The sequence below is a fragment of the Amblyomma maculatum genome, chromosome 4 (assembly GCF_055883805.1).
Source record: "Amblyomma maculatum isolate TAMU_Amacu chromosome 4, ASM5588380v1, whole genome shotgun sequence".
Classification (NCBI taxonomy): Eukaryota; Metazoa; Arthropoda; class Arachnida; order Ixodida; family Ixodidae; genus Amblyomma; species Amblyomma maculatum.
The window spans coordinates 56991100-57009259 of NC_139347.1; the positions used below are offsets into that span (position 1 = coordinate 56991100).

Consider the following 18160-nt stretch of genomic DNA (forward strand, 5'->3'; position numbering starts at 1 on the left):
AGCACATGCCAATATGCAACTGTAAGATATATCTGCATTGCAGTAACACTGAAAATGCTGTTCCTTTATAAATGAACCTTCTTGTACCTCAAGGCTTAAGACAGAAGCACTTATTTTTGTACTGTAGTTGCAGTTCTCTTGCATGCTTTGTAATCCTTGTGCACGCAGGAGGAACAAAACAAAACATTGAAAAATATCTTGATACTTTGCCACATAAGGCTCCCACAAGCTGTACTGTAGTTATAAAAGAAAGAAATAAATGTTGTATTTTGTAAAGTATACTTGACTGTACCACTCAATAAAACGTGCATAGCAGTAGAACAGGCTGTGTGAAATACAACCACTAATGTCTGAACTTTCATGATAACAATAACATTGTTTCCCAAAGGTAATACTGATAAATACTGAATAATTCAAGGCAAATAGGGCTAGCTCAATGAAACTACAGGCCTACTAGTTATGGATTAGCCAAGAAAGTGAACCAATATGTAAATTAACATCATTAGCATAAACACATTTCCTTGGCTATAAAAGCATTCCTTGCAAAGTGAAATTGCATTCACTTATGGCAGACATTCACACACTATTTCTGAAAATTACCACAAAGAATGTTGCTCCCATTTAAAGGCAGACATACAGACATCTTACTGAGCCAGTTACAAATTAATCACAAAAAAGAAAATCAATGTTGAGGGCTATGAAGCACAATGCAGTGGAGAGTTCTCTATTATTTCTACCAATAGGGAGTCTTTAACAAGCAGTTAATCTCAGTACACAACCATGTTTTTGCATTTTCCCACTATTGAAATGTGGTCACATGGCCAGAATTGAACCATAAACTCAAGACCAGTTGCCAAGCATGCCACAGCCATCGAGACACTCTGCCAGTCAGACACACAAAAAGTATGTGGCAAAATGGCGACATTCCCCATTACCTATACAGCTTAGAAACATCAATACAATGTGAACCTAGCAGGAAATAAAAATTTTCATGACAAAGATCTGTTGAGTCTGACACTTTCTTCTACAAAGTATTATGAAGGACCACTCTTCGACGAGCAGTATTTTGGCACCGCTGGAGTACACTTGTCAACCTTAAATTGTGACATAAATGCCATAAAAGGTAGCATTTTCAATTAAGACCGCGAAGGAAATGGAATGAAAACGCCACTAATGAGCCTTTGTACATTTACCCCATCACAAACAATGGTGCACATTGCAAATAATTCATTCTAAAGCCCATTTGTGCTAACTCGTGCAACGCCCGCAGAAAGCCAACAAGACACTGGCATTTCACATATATATATATTCGAGCATAGTCATATCAAACTTAATTAAATGTTTTGATTTACTAGCTATATCGGACATACGACTGTTCCCCCTTGAAAATCCTGTGTAGAAGTATAGGAATGTCGTGCTGAGGACAGGGCACAATTTTATTACCCTTTCAATATAGTGAACCATATGTTATGACCATGCAAGTGGTGCTTCTCCTAACAGCACTCTTTGATCACTTTTCACACATGAAGATGCATTGTCTTCTCGGCTTTGGGCACCTTCTGAAATTGAGTGGCAAGGTGAATGCAGGGCATCTATGACGGTGGCCTTCGCTCTCCTGCACTTATTCTTCGCAACACATTGTTGTAATGCGGTGAAACCAATGTGAACTACCCAAAGTCCAGAGGTGGCTCCACCCAAATAGCGTGCTTCCCAAGTGTAAGGCGTTGCAAAAAGCAGTTGCATTTTAGCTTTACGTACTGTACTGGTAACCGGATTAAACATCTTACAATCATCAGCGGACCGTTCTAAAGCAGTGTTTACAGTGGCTTGACGTGAAGCGGAGTAGAGCTAGTGGTGCTAAGCAAGCAGTGTGCTGATAGGTGGCCGGCAAGTGCCTCGTCTGTGAAAGGCGCACACCACCACACCGGATGCAATACATATTATCTTGCAGGTCACAAATAAGATTGCCTGTTGTGATTTTTTGCATATCAGATTAATGTCACATTGAATCCTTATAGAGTTAAATGTGAACATTTGGGTTCAACAGTTATTCAAAGATATGAATCCATGTATCCTTATGTCATTAACTTTTTAATCCTGACGTGCATTGAAGCTATATTTTAATTATATTGAACAAGTTAGCATTCTCATGAGCCTTACAACAGAATGTTTAAAGCATTTTAAAAATAAAAATAAATGTTTAGTAGTAGAGCCACATATAAAGGGCTCATAAAACAAGCTCTCTCCTCGCTTGCACTGTTTCAGCTTTTCATGGAAATATAAGAAAACAAAACAATCCATACAAGGAAAAGAGATACAAAGAACCATCCATTCAGAAACCTGTGCATCAGTACAACAAATTCGAGGTACAAAGAACCATCCATTCAGAAACCTGTGCATCAGAACAACAAATTCGCATACTATTCTGAACCTGGACTTATTCAAACATACTACCACACAGCACCGGCAAACCAACAAAATAAAAATTCAAACAAAGACAGGGCACCCTGGCAGTAACAAGAACAGTGGAGAGAATATACAAGTAAACAATGATAAAATATGCAAACAATTCAACAACACGAGTACACAGTTGCTATTTTTTGAGAAACCTCTGAGGAACATACTTCATTCGTACTCACTTGCTACATTTTTAAGCAAGCCTTCCTGAGTTGCAGTCTGCACTATTGCACAAACCAGTCTGAAATATTTGTCTCATTGCAAGAACAAAACGAGATCAATAGAGAACAATTAGAGAAAAGCAAGATATTCTCATTTCTATATTGTTCAGAGGCCAAAGTTCACTAGAAGAAGCACATGAACGAAGCCTGAATAAGGTTGGTTAAAGAATCTTCCGTTATTATTCTAGAATAATAACTCAAATTGCACAGTCATGGTAAGAAAGTCTGAGGAACAGGATTCCCCGTAGTGTCATGTGCTCCATATGACATGGCTGCAACCTACTCAAGAGAATAACTAACAAAACTGCAATAGGTCTTCTCATTTCAAAAGGCAAACCTTTTAGGGATACATATCTTGAACAATAAGACACCATAAGTACTGCGACATTCACATCTCATATGCTGTGTTTATGCCAATTTTTAGCTGCCAAGGTGTCAACCACTTAAGCAGATTGTAAGCACTCATACAGCTGCTCGTGCTAAAAAGAAAGCACATATCCAGATTCTTTCTGGCATTACCATTAGCTAGCAAAACTTTGCATTTCCATCCCAAACCACAGCATTCGTTGCACACAAGATGTTAAGTATCCTAGCATAAGCTATTTTACTCTAAATTGCACAAGCAACCCAATCAGTCTTGACTGTTTTTTTGATGTGGTGACAGCCACAGGCCATACATGAGCAAACACCTATAGCGGGTGCTACCAATAGTCCTATATGAAGCGACTGTACGATGCTGGCAAAAATATGCACCAGTGACCCACTATGGGAAAGAGGTCAAAAGCAAATGCACAAACATACAGCACACTGCACAGTATGCTGGTTAGGTCTTCGTCAAGTTACGTTGCACCTGCCAGCATTACCAACTGTGTTACATTCAATGGATATCATATTCACACACTGTACAAACCACACGTGTTGAAGTCAATTGAAAGGAGGAGTGACCTGGCGAGGAATGCCACGTGGAATGAGCCGACACCTTGCATGAACCATGCTGCGCACCAATTTTGGACGAACGGCGATCGTCACGAAAATGGCAGTGGTCACGAAGCTCCTCAGAAGGTTGTGCCACCATCAGTCATTGGGTTCACCATGTAATCGAGATACTCTTGCACTATCTTGCCCACGCTGTGGGGAAGTACCCTAGAAAAATGCACACAGCAAGAATGTGGATGAGAATGCCGCTCAGTGTTCCCTGCCTGTTTCCTTTTGTTTTCAAAAATTGTGAATGCGACTGACTGCCGCACATGTAGTCTTTTCATTCTGCTCACTGGGAGCTCCATCATCGCAAGGAATCCCGGTACAATCACTTCTAGATGTCTTGGTAATGCTATAGTTTCCTTGCACACTAGGCACACGGGTGAATCACGGTGAGCTCACTTACACTACTTCTATTTATTTTGATGCACTGCATCTAATTACACCAATTTATTTTATATATATGCATGTGCACAGTGTACTTAAGACCGTTTGAGCACTTTTATTTACTTACAGGTAGCTGTGAGTATGGATCAGAGACCATTGAAACAGCACATCTCCAATAATAAATCAAGAGCGCAGTTACATGTTTGTATCAGTGCAACTATCAATTGTAAACTCTTGGAACAGAGGCACATGTATGCGGTCAGAATACAGCATGAAGACAGAAGAAAAAAAGAATGCATAAAGGTGGGACAAAATATAATCTGAAAACTGAGAAAAATACAAGCAATGCAGAGGTGTACCAAATTTTCAAAGTTTTGAATGGGGTCTGCAGGCTCCCCTTTTAATAAGGATGGCTTGACTGACTTTCTGGAGAGAGATATGTAGTGCTTGACAGTGTATTTTGGTGCCTGGTCAGGGTGGTTAAAAATGTGTGCAAATGACTGCGTCATCTGGTACAAAATAAAAAGAAAAGATGTACTTGGCTGCATCCAATTTTCGGAAGGCTGAAGGTGGTTCTTTATTTGGTTACATTAATGCAGACAGTGAGAATATGTCCTGTGACCACTCTGACTTGTCAGTGTGTGTGCTGCTGATGACTTGAGATAACTGCAGACAGACATCTCTGAACCGTGAAAGGAAATGAGTAAGCAATGATAAGCAACACACTAAGCTGATAGCAAACAGGTGCTAGCAGCATTGCTATTTTAGCACAATAAAAAGCATCGTGGCAGGGTCACCAGTTGGCACAGTCAAGTTAATGCACAGCATTCTTCTCTAGTGTTGAACTTAGTACACCTAAAATGCTGCTATCTTATGCAATGCATTTTTCATTTCAGCATGTATCAAGTCATGTGACTATACATGCCCAAATGAAAAATGTCTTGTACCGAGTGTCCAGCAGGCAGATAAAGGACATAACCATGCTTAAAGAAATAGAATAAGTTCTGTTCCCAGATAAAGATGACTAGTAATTAATGATGGTTAAAAAGCAGTAAACAGGGAAACCACATTCTGCAGTACACTTGCTATGAATTTGGTATTTACTTTGCTACACTATGTCTTCACACACATACACAGAGGGGGAAAAAGAAAAAAAAAAAAACACATGAAGATACCTCGCAACATGAAGCGCAAACTACCAACTAATTTATTGCATAAATTATGCTTCACATACTGCATTACCTGCCTATTATCACCTAGCCATCTTTTAATTTTTATTGCTTTTAGTGTCTCCTCCCTTAGCACTCATGAAAACGTAAAAAAAAGAAAACTTATAAAAACTGCCTAACAAATTTTTGGCAACACATCAGGACTCACCAAATGCACCTGAATAAAACTGCTCAGTCTAATTAGTTTGTTCTAGCATGAAGTTCAGATTGTGCAAACTTTTCGATGTCTGCACCTGATTGTTGCCTGAGGCACATACTAACAGTACCCATAGTATAAAATAATAATAATAAAAAAAAATTTTGAACTTTATACCAACAAGGTAGAAGCAAAGCAGTAAGAACGGGACTAGTCTTTCTTACTTCTTAAAAAAAAAAAACGAGTGCCCTTTATTGATAAGTAGTTCTGTATATTTACTGATGTACGTTTATATATCCAAATAACAAAAATACTCACAGGCACTGATGGCAGTAGAAAGACCTAGTCTTCTTCAATTATTAACCAATTAATGTATATAGCAGTGTGTTATTCAAAAGCCACACATATTTTGTACATTTGTTCTGCTAAAATTCTGTGTCCATGTTAATAATTATAAAATTAAAATATATAAAATTCTGTGTCCATGTTCTTTTCCAATCGGCTACAGTGATAGCAGCAGCACTCACTGGGACAGCTTGAGGATGACGCTGAAGCTCGCTGGTAGCACAATAAGCTCCTGGTCCCGAAGTATCCGACTCACTACCTCCCGTGCCGCCGCCTTAGCGTCCACTGGAGGGAAGATCCGTGGGAACCTGGCCATTAAGGAGAGTTCAGACGGACAGGTTTGACGGTTTTCATGCTGCCCTCGCGACAGACCACTGTGATTCCAGGCTGCTTTGGAAAAAGTTGCAAGTATAAAGGACACATATAGGTCTTTGCACACGCAAAGCAGTCCAGTGCAGTGTGCCAGAGTGCATCCAAGCTGAAGTGCCACACCAATGATTTGTACAAATAGTTAAAGGGAAATCTACACGAAGAACAGTATCCAGACAGCGCAATAATGAGCATTAAGTACTGTAATGCAGCCATACCCCTCCTAATGTACAGACAGTTCCCAGTGTTCGCCACTTACCCACGGCTTATATCAAATATATATTTAGGTTGTGGGCTTACGAAGCCACTTGAAATATGCAATTTTAAATGTGTTGGTTTTTAGGCTTTAACGTCCAAAGTGACTCAGGCTGTGAGGGACGAGACAGAAGAAGGCGCCAAATATTCCGACCTCCTGGGGTACTTTAATGTGCACCGACATCGCACGTACAGTACACTGGCGTCTTGCTTTTAGCCTCCATCGAAAAGCGGCCACCATGGCCGGAATTTGATCCCGTGCCCTTAGGTTCAGTGGTCCAGATCAATCTTGAATGGGGACAGTAACCTACATATTATATACTGGTAGTTCTATTAGTTATGTGGTTCCAACTTCAGCAAGAAGATACTACAGATGCACACTAATGAGCAATAGAGTTCTGTACACCGCCTAATACTTGTTGACATTTGGAATGATTAAATGAAGAAGTTGACAGCTACACAGAACAGAGCACTCACACTAGGTCAGCGGCCATCAAATTTTCTAAATACCATGTGTCATCATGCCTCTTTCAGCTGGCCGCCAAGTGACAATTTTAAGACGTAACTGTGATCAAGGCACCAAGTTAAGAGTGAAGTGAAGGGTACAAATAATAAAAAGCTTTTTCTACAGACAGTGAGATAAATTGCAAATTTCTTCCCCAAGAGCAGTCATTGTTGGGCTTCTAAGAAGCCAAGGTAGTGGCCGCACGTAAGTTGCAACTGAAATTGCCTAACATGCATTTAAATTTCACTGTTACAGCACACTATCATTTTGGCAACACAAAAATGTAATTGCCAAGGCCCCATGTTATCCTGTAAGCATATGCTTACGGATATAATGGCTAAGCCACAAACTATGTAAAATTCAGCCAAGGTACTGCAGTGCAAAAGGTTAGTTACTCGGTTGCATCGACTCTTTTAATGCAAACCAACTGTAAGCAGGTAAGAGCATCCCACTCTTCATTGATTTGTGTCAAAAAGGTAGAGTAAAACAAACTGTGCTCAAACAAACAAACAAGGATGAATTCTTGAGATACAATGAACTAGAAGAGACAGTGCAGCAGGCTCTGAGTGTGCCCAGAGATGTTGTTCTTCAGCCCGGCTTCAAATAATGCAATTTCAGCACGGCCAGGAACTGGTAGATTACAATGGCGTTTGAGTGTTCGCATTGCTGCACCTGAAAAACAGTCAAGACACTAGATGGGCAATAAAAAAAAATAGGTTTGGTTTGGTTTGTAAGGTAACGTCCCAAAGCGACTAGGGCTATGAGAGACGCTGTAGTGGAGGGCTACGAAAATATCGACCGTCTGGAGTTCTTTAACATGCGCTGACATAGCAGAGTACACAAGCGCCTTGCTTTTCGCCTCCATTGAAAAGCGGCCCCCACAGCCGAGATTCGATCCCGCGTCCTTGGGTTCAGCAGTCCCCTGAGCTACCACAGCAGGCCAAAAAGAGATATTCCACTGTTAAATTTACCAGGCATGCAGCGAAACGCAAGCTACCAAATTTGTTTACAGACAAACTCAAGAACGTCACAGCAAGGTGAGTAGCACAGCAGTGCCGCTGCTTTGCTCGCTATTTGTCAGGACAAGCACCCCCCCCATGAAATCTTTCTGTTTGCTACACTGGTCTCTACTAGTATGCTGCACCTAAAATGAAAACAGGTCATGCTACTGACACATCACTCACCAGGCACTGAGGTAAGGCAACCCCATGTGAGAGAAATCTCGGGAGAGCACAGCGGGGCAGACAGTGGTCAAGCGGACTGTCCGACCAGCCTCCGTCAGTGACAGCTCTCGATCGAGTGACAGCATCAATCCCATCACGGCAAATTTCGATGCGCTGTGTTGCACACCACAAAGAAAAAAATGTGAGCAGGCAAGAAAGCTGGCCCATATATAGATGGAAACTTAACAGTGACATGCTTTCTTTAACCTTTTTCCCACAGTGAGAATTCACAACAAAAGCGCAAATACTAGAGGTCATTTCTTGCATAACACTAGCACGACGGGCAACAAAGTCAATGCACCAAAGAGCACGAAAGAACAGTGTATAAAATGCCACTTGTCGAAGTCTCAGCAATGGCACAATGACTAAGCCATATCCTCTTCAAGCGCAAATTAAGATGCAGTAAGGCCGAAATTTTCAAAATTTCAGATTTTTGTAAGGAACATTCGAGATTGGCACAAATAAAAAAATCTAACATTTTCAGCTGAAGAATTATGTTTAATATATTGAGTCCTTGCATATCATGACCGTGACTGCAAACTGTTGTCACGGTGTCGATTACACTTCTCTTAACTCATTCGTGTCACAGTAAGTCGTTATGTGAATAAATCAACACATTCAATGAATAAAAGAGTTTGTAACATTTTTGCCGTAGTTTCTCAAGGTTTGTGCACAAAATTTAAATGTCATTTCTTGCTCAAGATGTACCAGGTTCAAACATCATTGATACTACAAACCCACCAGTTCTCTGACGAGTGCAAGCACCTCCCACTCACCTGCTTCACTCTTCCAGAGAAAATCACATATAAAAACTTAAAACTGGATGATCTGCTACCCATTCACTACGCAAAAGTTGCAACACTAGCCTTTATAGTATAGAAAATTGGTTTCCAGTTTCAGTGCATGCCAAGAATACAATGGTTTTTCCAGCAGGTGCAAATTTTGTCCTGTCTGGTGCTTGACATTTGTAGATGGCCAAGCCGTAGGTGTATTAGCTCATACTATATATGAAGTAAATAGGGTTGCCATAAAATATTTGACCCAAAATTCAATTAAATGTCCAGGATTTCAAGGCTACGAGGAGAAAGAATCGATGAGAGAAAGAAACCTAGACCACACACATAAAGGATAACCTGACTCGCTCAGCCATGATTTCACTCTTCGCAGTCACCATCTCTGCTTCCTTTTCTCTGGCCTTTCGGCAAAAGCTGCTAGCCTTTGCAAGGATAATGATGTCATTCTGAATTTCACCATCCTCGAAGAAACTAGCAGCTGGCTCCCGCAATAGTTTAGCAATATCTACCCACATTTTTTTTTTTCCGCACAAGTTCTCGAGATCCACCTCCAATGATTTCATTTCAGATGCACCTGCCGACTTCCTGTAGAATCCTCCGGATCACTCGAAAACAGTTTGTGCATTTGTTTACTGGTACGCATAAAATTTCCAATAGCATAGCTGCTTCCAGGTGCTACTGACTTGGAGACATGCTTCGAGCTTTCTAGCTGACTTCCCAATAATGTTTCACTCCCTGTCTTCATACCATGACAGTGCATCTTCTTGCACAACACGCACTCTGCTCTATGTGAACTGCTCAACTCCCCTCTCACCCACTCCCAATAATCCACATTTTATTCAGACAGGCTCAATTTAACACGCATTCTGCACTTTTAATCTGCCATTCTAATCCACATGGTACACCCTAAACCGTAAAAGCAAAATGGTGCCGTGACATTGCCCGTGCCCAATGAAACTGAGGCACTGTAACTGCTGTTGAAAATAAGACAGTATTTCTTAGAGGCAACAGTGGAAGAAAGGGGGAGGATAGGAAAAAAAGCCTTTAAAAAAATTTCACATGCAAAATGATGCCCTCTCAAGAGGTTCCACTTTAAAGCCAGTTTATTCACAGCAGGTCGCTTGTATAAGAGGGGAACAGTGTGAGGAAACAAGAAAACATATACAAAAAAGGAGGAAAGATGGATGGGACAAGGAAGCGCATCTTGAAGAGACAAGAAAAGCAGGCCCCTCGAGACACTGGCCTGCACTGTGCCATGCTGTTGCTTAGGGTTTTATCCATCCTCTCTCTGTCTTCTACTCTTTCCTCTGAAAAGCACTGCTAGTAACCACTTAGCATAACTTTGCAGAGATAAACCAGCTTGGCGCCGATTCAATTTATTAAGTGCATCAAAATTTAGGGGAGTTTCAAGGGCCTTTGAAATAGTTTCACAAGGCCTGCCCGAGCCCTGGAGGTAAACCTTTTACCTCCCTTTATGGCACTGGCAACTTATTGTAGAGGAAAACAAAATTTGGATGGAAGTCCTGCGACATAGTAAGCCAGTTTATTCTAGCGTAAATCACTGTCATATCCCTTTCCATCCCAAATTTTTTGTAGGTAGCAAAAATGTTTCTGGAGCTCTGTTCAGATTAAGAAGCTGCTCAAGCGCATATGAAAAAAAAAAAAATAATAATAATAATAATCAAAGCAAACTACAATGCTGTTCCCAGAAGAACAATGTCCATCATACTGCACACAGGGATTTACTTACTGCATTTCAATTTGACCATAATGTTCTTTGCTTTTTCAAACAGTGAAGCTTTAGAATGAATTGGGAGTTAAAACAGTTCCGAGACAGCAACTATGTACAGTCGTGAGCAAAAGGCAATTTTATCACAGCGCGTCGAACATTTTACCATGCGCTTTGAGAAAACTGCCCGCCAGCTGTTTCTGGTTAATTCTGAGATATGCATAAGGTACCCTCCTAAATACACTTGCCATCTAGTCTAAGCAATTTTGTCTGGCGCACCTTTTTACACAGAAAAAAAAAGAGCAATCATAGGGGTTCACACAGGTCTGTCCACTTTTGCTCCAAGGTGTATGCCTTGATCAAAATATTCCCCATCTTTTGAGGAAGCAAAAAATGTAGTTTTGGTTTCAGTTTTGATGGTTGCTGTTTTCTACTTTTTTTTTTTTTTTTTGCACTGCTTTTTTTCTCACGTCAGTACACTGGTCACTAAGTCGAAATGGGGTATAAAGAAAGGGCAAAGTTGCTTGAATAGCTCTGCTGTTGCCTCATGGCAAGAACCATTTTCACATTTTCTTTATCTTTTTTTCCTAATGCGCCACCTTGCGCTGAGTGTAGGAGGTAACGAAGGAGTATTATTTTTGGCTGCCAATATTTTCGGTGTTAGTGCAGCTAGCTTAAATATTTTTGCATAGTGGAGAGGAATGATGGAATACTGATTGTTCATGCAGGCCTTGTAGCTTTTGTAAATAAGATTTCATAGTACCTTAACGTACAACCTTCAGAAAAGGCATCAGGTCCAGGTTTTCAAACTGCTTTTTAAAGCCATTCTATTGAATTCTGTGTGAAAGCTAGGAAGATGTAGGCAGGAAATAAGCTTTGACACGCACCAGTACTCAGTGTAGTTGGCTGCTCCCACAAGTCCAGCAAGGGATGAAACAGCCACTATGTGGCCTCGCTTGCGCTCCAGCATTTTGGGAAGAAACTCCTGGATCATCTGCAGCCAGCAAACGACAAGCGTAAAGAGTGTTACGATAATTAGTCCAGCATGCTTGTGGAAAAACTTTTGCCTGCAACCAGCCCTACAGTCTGCGAAAGAGTGTTATAGTTTCTGAAGTCACTCAGGATGGAAAAAAAAAAGAAAAAAGAAAAGAAACAAAAACTGCTCAGGTCTAAAGGGGTTAATGTTAAGGGGTCTTTCTTTTAATCCGGGACCACCATGAAAAGGGCACGCAGCCACTACTACAAATTAGCGAACCAGCAGCAGCTAAAATATAGAACATAAAAGAATACACCACATCAACCAGGATGCATGAATTCAGCTGTGTCTTTTTCTCCTTATAAAGAGTATCTAGGTTTACTTTATAGGGTTTAATGTCCTACAGTGACTAAGGCTATGGTTGTAGTGGAAGGCTCAGGAAATTTCGACCCCCTGGGGTTCTTCAACGTGCACCGCCTCCATCGAAAAGTGGCCACTGCAGCTATGATTCGGTCCCGCATCCTTGGGTTGAGTAGTCAAGTGCCATAACCACTGAGCCACCGCAGCAGGCAGACTATCTTGGGGCCATTAGCCAGCAGAGCCTTCATAAACCTTATCAGCAGCACCAGTATTGCTTATACAGCAGAAGCCACATATAATTAAAGCAGAAAAAAAACCTGTCAAAGATGCTCAGCTGACATGCAAGGCCAGTACACTTGGACAACTCACCCAGAAGTGCGACAGAGTGTTGACTTCCATGGTACGCCGAACCTGATTTGGGTTCATGTTGAGAATGGGCATGGCCTGGGCGATGCCTGCGTTATTCACTAGGATGTCTACATCTCCAATAAGCCGCCCAATCTTTTGAGCTATGTTCTTCACTTGGTCTTCATCTGTGACATCACAAGTGAAGGAGAAGCCTTTGCCTCCTGTTGCCCGAATTGTCTTGGCCAGCTCATTGTTTCGTGCCTGCAGGTTGAGACAAAAACAAGCTATTAGGGCCACTTCACAACCCATACCAAGTATCATGCATATCAATTAGCATTATGAAAGCCACTGTAATCCAATTTCTGGAATAATTTACTTTTTTTTCTTTTGTATGGACCACATCATCATTGATCGAGTTTTGATGAATAGGGCACTGGGCAGCTCGAAACAAGTCCCGACATCCCGAAATTGTGCCTTGCAGAATTAGTGAACAGCCAGTTCTGTGTTTTGCAGAGCCAATGAAAAGTGGACCATAGAGCAGGCAGCACGAAATCAATTCCATTATCCATTACTGTCGACTGTCTGGCAATAGCATGATTGATTTATTTACAGTGCACTGAGTAATTGAAATTCTATAAAATATCATCAAATAATGCAGAGTTTGAATTAAGAGTGACTTTTTATTGCACTCAATGCTGATGGGACTAAAGCTGTTAATTCAAACAAACCACAGTTATAATGTAAATAATCTCAAATTAATGAGGTTTTACCACACCTCACTCATTTGAGGTGCATTAAGAATCCTCACCAAGTATGTTTTAAAATTACTTTCAAAATGATGTAAAAGAAGAAAAGTCGGCAAATTAACTATTTTACTATCATAATTTTTGCTAGCCAGCAACAAGGCCGCACTTGCTATCACATTGCAGTCAGACATGTGTAGATGGTAGATACCATCTATTTCTATTATAATAGGCAAATGAATCTAAAAAGGCCTTCATAGGCTCACTAACAGTCTTGGAAATATTATTTATAATACACTACTTCAGTATTAAATACAAAACTAGTCAACATTTTTGTGATATCCTAAAGTGAACTTATTATAATGGTGATTGCTTCTCGAATGAAATGGTGCTTAAAGCATTGGTTCCTAGAATTTCTTAAAATCATTTGAATCACTATTTTAGGTCGCTTAGTTGTTCACAATTTATTTTGTATTACAGTCAAACATTGATGTTAGGAGTTTTGACACGGGTAGGTACGTATAACACATTCACATTTATCTCTAGTGCAACAATAGTTCATCAAAACAATTGCTGTACCATATCTGACAACTGGATTTTATTTTGCACATTGCATGTGCAAACTGTATTCTCTCCATGCCTGCTTTTTTAAAGCTTGAAGGCTCATTAGCAATGTTTGTTTCAGGACTAGTTGGTTCATGCTTTAAAAGTGAAATACTTCTTGTGGCACCAGACCAGGTACTAACTCACAACTATTTATTTTGAAGGAATGCGCATACATAAATACACTTCTGTAATAATTTATCATGTCATACATAGGCTTGTAATATTACACACGTGTCGCCAAGAAAAGTCCTTTCCCCTTCAGGCAGGCACACAGAAATATCTGTATCAGCAATACTTCTGTGTGCCTGAAGGGGAAAGAACGTTTCTTAGCGACATGTGTGTAATATTACAAGCCTGTGATATGAAAAATAATTACAGAAGTGTATTTATGTACGCGCATTCGAACCTTTTGAGTAGACAGTTGCTGAATAACAACTAGTGCATGTGCAGTAGGTTACAAATGTTTTCAGAACACGGAAGCATTGCCTGTCACCTGCGTGCCACAGCTAGACATCTTTATTGGGCTACATGGGCAGCAGTTAGTGCCTCAACTGTTGCCCACACTTGGCCTGGAGACAAATTCCAAAAACAACTGCAGTCATCTGTACTTTCTCACATGCTCCAGCTAATATGTGCCCCCAAAACAGCGAGAATATGATGAATGATGGCCAGGCCACAAAAAAGGCTCTAAGAACTGAATATGTACAGTGCACATATGGCATTAGATTTCCAAAACGGTCACATCACAAAAGACCTGCAGAACTGCCACAAAAGTTTCCGCTGATCAAGTTTAAGATTATCTTTACGCACAGAAACAAGAAAACAGGTCAACGTTTTTGCAGCATTTGGACTTGGGAGAAGATCTTATTTTTCAACAGACCCCCCCCCCCCCATCCCCCCTTGAGACTTCTGCCAGTGCCAGTGTGATCCTACACAAACACACACACAAATGTCGCAAGCAACTTTGAACGCTACCAAACATGGCGCATAAAAATAGTGGTCTATGACGCAAAAAGCTGCTGCCGCGCAAAGCAAGAAAAAAAAGTTGAACAAGAAAAGCACCATAAAATCGCCTCATCGAACGAGCTGGCTCGAAGATTTCTTCCTCGTTCACTCAAGGCCAAGAGCGCTGGGGGACTGATAGAGCTCCGTGAGTGTGCTAGCATCCAGCAGGAAAGGTACGAATCACAAAAAAGAGAAAACGCACTTCGATGTTGACAAAAAGGTCTAATACGCTGCGCAGCAGCAAATAGCAGCGAAAAAATTAGGGATGACTGCGGCAGCAATGAAGGCGAACGGCGAAAATGCACCAAGAATTGTAAGGCACTTGTAACCGTGCTCAATCAATACGGATAAGGATCGAAAAAAAAAAAAAAGAAAGAAAGAGAAAGAAAAGTGGGGAGGGGGTGGGGCAACACTGACAAAGAAATCGCGAATGAGGTGGTTCCAAGTGGTTCTACACTTTTAAACATTCACATTCAAGTTACGTTTTGCATAACCGATGAATTGTTTTTACATATTCAAAGAAAGAACGGTGCTGCGAGCACAGTGCTTCAAAACAACTTCAGTTCAAGATAACGCCCGCAAAAAGATCAATGGATATCAGTTCGTTCCGATCAACACACCCCTGAAAAGAATCAACTGCAGGTCACGACAGTGGTCGCGCTAGAGGGGTGCACGACAAGTTTATTGGAGACCGGTGTCATATATACGACGCAAAACACGACGTTCTTGAAACGAGAACAAAATGAGCTGCGCTAATTTAAAAAGACACGAACTCACCTGATCGATGTCCAACAAGACGACTTTGGCGCCAAGGTTGGCGAAGACGCGGGCGATCTCGCGACCCAGTCCGCGCGCAGCTCCAGTCACGACAACTACACTGTTCGACACGTCCTTCCTCGGCTTCGGCACGAGGGCACGGTACAGCACCTCAGAAAACGTGAAAGCGAGTCGCACGAACAGCCGTGCGAGCTCGACAAAGAAGAGCAGCCAGTTGAACAGGTAGAGTATCATGCCGCTACTTGATCTGCTGGCACATTCGCCGCTCCCGCCACAGTCGTGATTGGGCCCGTCGTGGTGCGAGTCTACCATGAACGAACCATGGGCTAGCCGGCGTCGCTGGTCATGTCGCCAATGCTGAGGTTCGGATATGTTGTCGCACAACGCACGCTTCTGCAGGCCCCGCTTCCTTTCGCCGTTGTTTCTTGGGCTGGCAGAAGCACTTGTCGTTTCCGCAGGGGAGGCGCTAGGGATGAGAAGCTCCAGCGCGGCGCTATTTTTTTTTATATATATATATATATAGTACTTCCAAACGCACACGATACTCGTTGTCGAATTCACAAAACGCGCGCCAGCCGCAGGAAGGAAATATAGAATGCTTACGACGCGGAGTCGGATGAGCGCGCGGCAGGAGCAGAGACAGGCGACTGGAAAAGGAGAATGCGGCGGCGGGAACGCGCAAACAAAACGCACAGCCGCACAGAGCTGCGAGGAAAGAGCGAAGGCGTCAGTGCGTCAGTTACAGCTCTCGCGCCCTTGGTGGCACCCTCCCCACTCCCATTCTGTACTTGGCGCGCGCAAGATAAACTGGGATAAACACGCGGCACCGCTCTTGACACCACCGATACTATATCCTTGGGCTTGTATCGCAACTCAGTGATAACGAGGTTGTGCATGGTAAGACAAATGCATATTTACTCTGCCACATATATATAGCCAGCTCTCAAACAAGAAAAAAAAGAAAAAAAAAAGAAAGAAGAACTACCTCACAATTAAACCTGTTTAATTAACTGTCCACATACTGTCCGCACAAAACAACTTGAAGACGACGCATATGCGCTTCACTTGAGAATCCCACAGCAGGTATACTACAGGCATCTTTAAAAAAAAAAAAAAAAAAAAAACGCCGTACAGAACTGCCTTTTCCAACTGGTCCAAATATGTTCAACAGTTTTGAAAAGCAGGAAACCAACTGATTTTAATGTTGGATATAAGTCCCGAATGGCCACCTCAATTACATTATATGATCTTCTATAATAATGTTCACTTTCCAACTGAAAACGTTTTTTATCGGTGCTTAATCGAAACGAGAAATTATGGTTAGCAGATAGACTGTCATCACTGCGCGCGCTTCTTGTCCTGAAAAACGACCATGGTGGCACTAAAAATTAGAATAATGATATATAATTGTCACCTAACATTTTGTGATATAAAAATAGCATTAGTAGAACATTCAAAAGAAACATTATACTAATGTTGACTTTTGAAAGTTACTGTAACATTATGTAATGTTTCACTTTGTCTAAGCACCTTTCAATTTATGATAGTATACAGAGAAATGTTGTTATGATATGATCTTCTGCAAGTTAGAATAATGTTTGAATTATATAAGACAACATAGCAAACGTATTTCAAGCGCTGTCCCGGCACTTCTGAACTCTCTTCTTCCATTAATGTCTTTTTCTTTTTATAACTGGTTTTTGTAACTAAATCTATGAGATGCTGCCTGGCATACAGTGCACGCATAGCTCTGAATTTTGTCCGCAAGCTCACTCATCGGACACCCATCCATGATGGACATATAAAAGCATGCCTCTATGCTATTTGTTCAGAGGTGAGTGTAGAGTTGCGCGGTGTTCTTTGCATTCAAATGAACACCATCGCGACTTCACGAGTGGTGGGCCTACATGCTCGTGCAGGGGTACTTTATTTAACATTTCATATATAATGTCACATTTTGTTGCGTACATATTAATTGTTGTTATAACATGTTTATTGAAACATATGTTGTTATAACATGTTTATTGAAACATTATGCTAGAGCTTACATTTAACATTGCTAAAACGTTAGAAAAAAAAAAAAAAAAGACGTTATAAGAACATCAAAATAACGTTCGACTAAAAAACATCTAACATTGCTTTAATGTTTCGGTGCTATCCCGCTAACATTGCGTGTCTGTGCGATGTCAGTGCACGTTAAAGATCCCCAGGTGGTCGAAATTACTCCGGAGCTCTCCACTAAGGCACCCCTTTCTCTCTTTCCGCTTTCACTGCTTTCACTCCCACCTTCCTCCCTTGGAACAAGTGTGACAGAGACTGCGCCTTCCTTTCTTGTGAACTATTATTCTATTACATACTGTGAATAATAATAATAATAATAATAATAATAATAATAATAATAATAATAATAATGATAATAATAATAATAATAATAATAATAATAATAATAATAATAATAATAATAATAATAATAATAATAATAATAATAATAATAATAAAGTTCACAGGAAGGGAAAGGCGCAGTATCTGACGCACTTGTGGGAGTGAAAGTGGAGAGATAGAAAGAGGAGCCGTAGTGGAGGGCTACGGCGTAATTTCAACCACCTGGGGATCTTTAACGTTGTTGTTGTTGCTTCGTAGACATGCTGGGCAGGCTACAGTTTTTTCTTTATATAGGGACTTCACAAGTGATGCGTTTTGGATGGTCATGTCTTACT

At 41.0% G+C, this 18160-nt stretch overlaps 1 protein-coding gene across 2 annotated transcripts; it reads right to left on the reverse strand.

Annotated features, from left to right (window-relative positions):
* Positions 1-525: 525 nt before the first annotated feature.
* On the reverse strand, positions 526-16208 carry LOC146191119 (short-chain dehydrogenase/reductase family 16C member 6-like). Of its 2 annotated transcripts, XR_014706608.1 has the most exons (7): positions 15444-16208; positions 12334-12573; positions 11516-11622; positions 8067-8219; positions 5936-6061; positions 2393-3821; positions 526-2340 (listed from the first exon to the last, which is right to left on the reverse strand). XR_014706608.1 is itself a non-coding variant. In XM_084601602.1 (6 exons), the coding sequence occupies exons 1-6, from the start codon at positions 15753-15755 to the stop codon at positions 3734-3736; spliced, it is 1026 nt and encodes a 341-aa protein (XP_084457728.1). In that variant the 5' UTR covers positions 15756-16208; the 3' UTR covers positions 526-3733. The 2 variants fall into 2 exon arrangements, 1 of the variants encoding a protein (XP_084457728.1); XM_084601602.1 differs by having other exon boundaries at positions 526-3821.
* Positions 16209-18160: the final 1952 nt, after the last annotated feature.

Excerpts from the sequence above, each read along its gene's own strand:
- LOC146191119 (XM_084601602.1), bottom strand. The coding sequence starts at position 15,755 with ATGGTAGACTCGCACCACGACGGGCCCAATCACGACTGTGGCGGGAGC. Across the intron at positions 12,574-15,443 it reads TCTTGTTGGACATCGATCAG|GCACGAAACAATGAGCTGGC; the intron begins GTGAGTTCGTGT and ends CTCAACCTGCAG. Across the intron at positions 6,062-8,066 it reads TTGCCTTACCTCAGTGCCTG|GTTCCCACGGATCTTCCCTC; the intron begins GTGAGTGATGTG and ends CTTAATGGCCAG.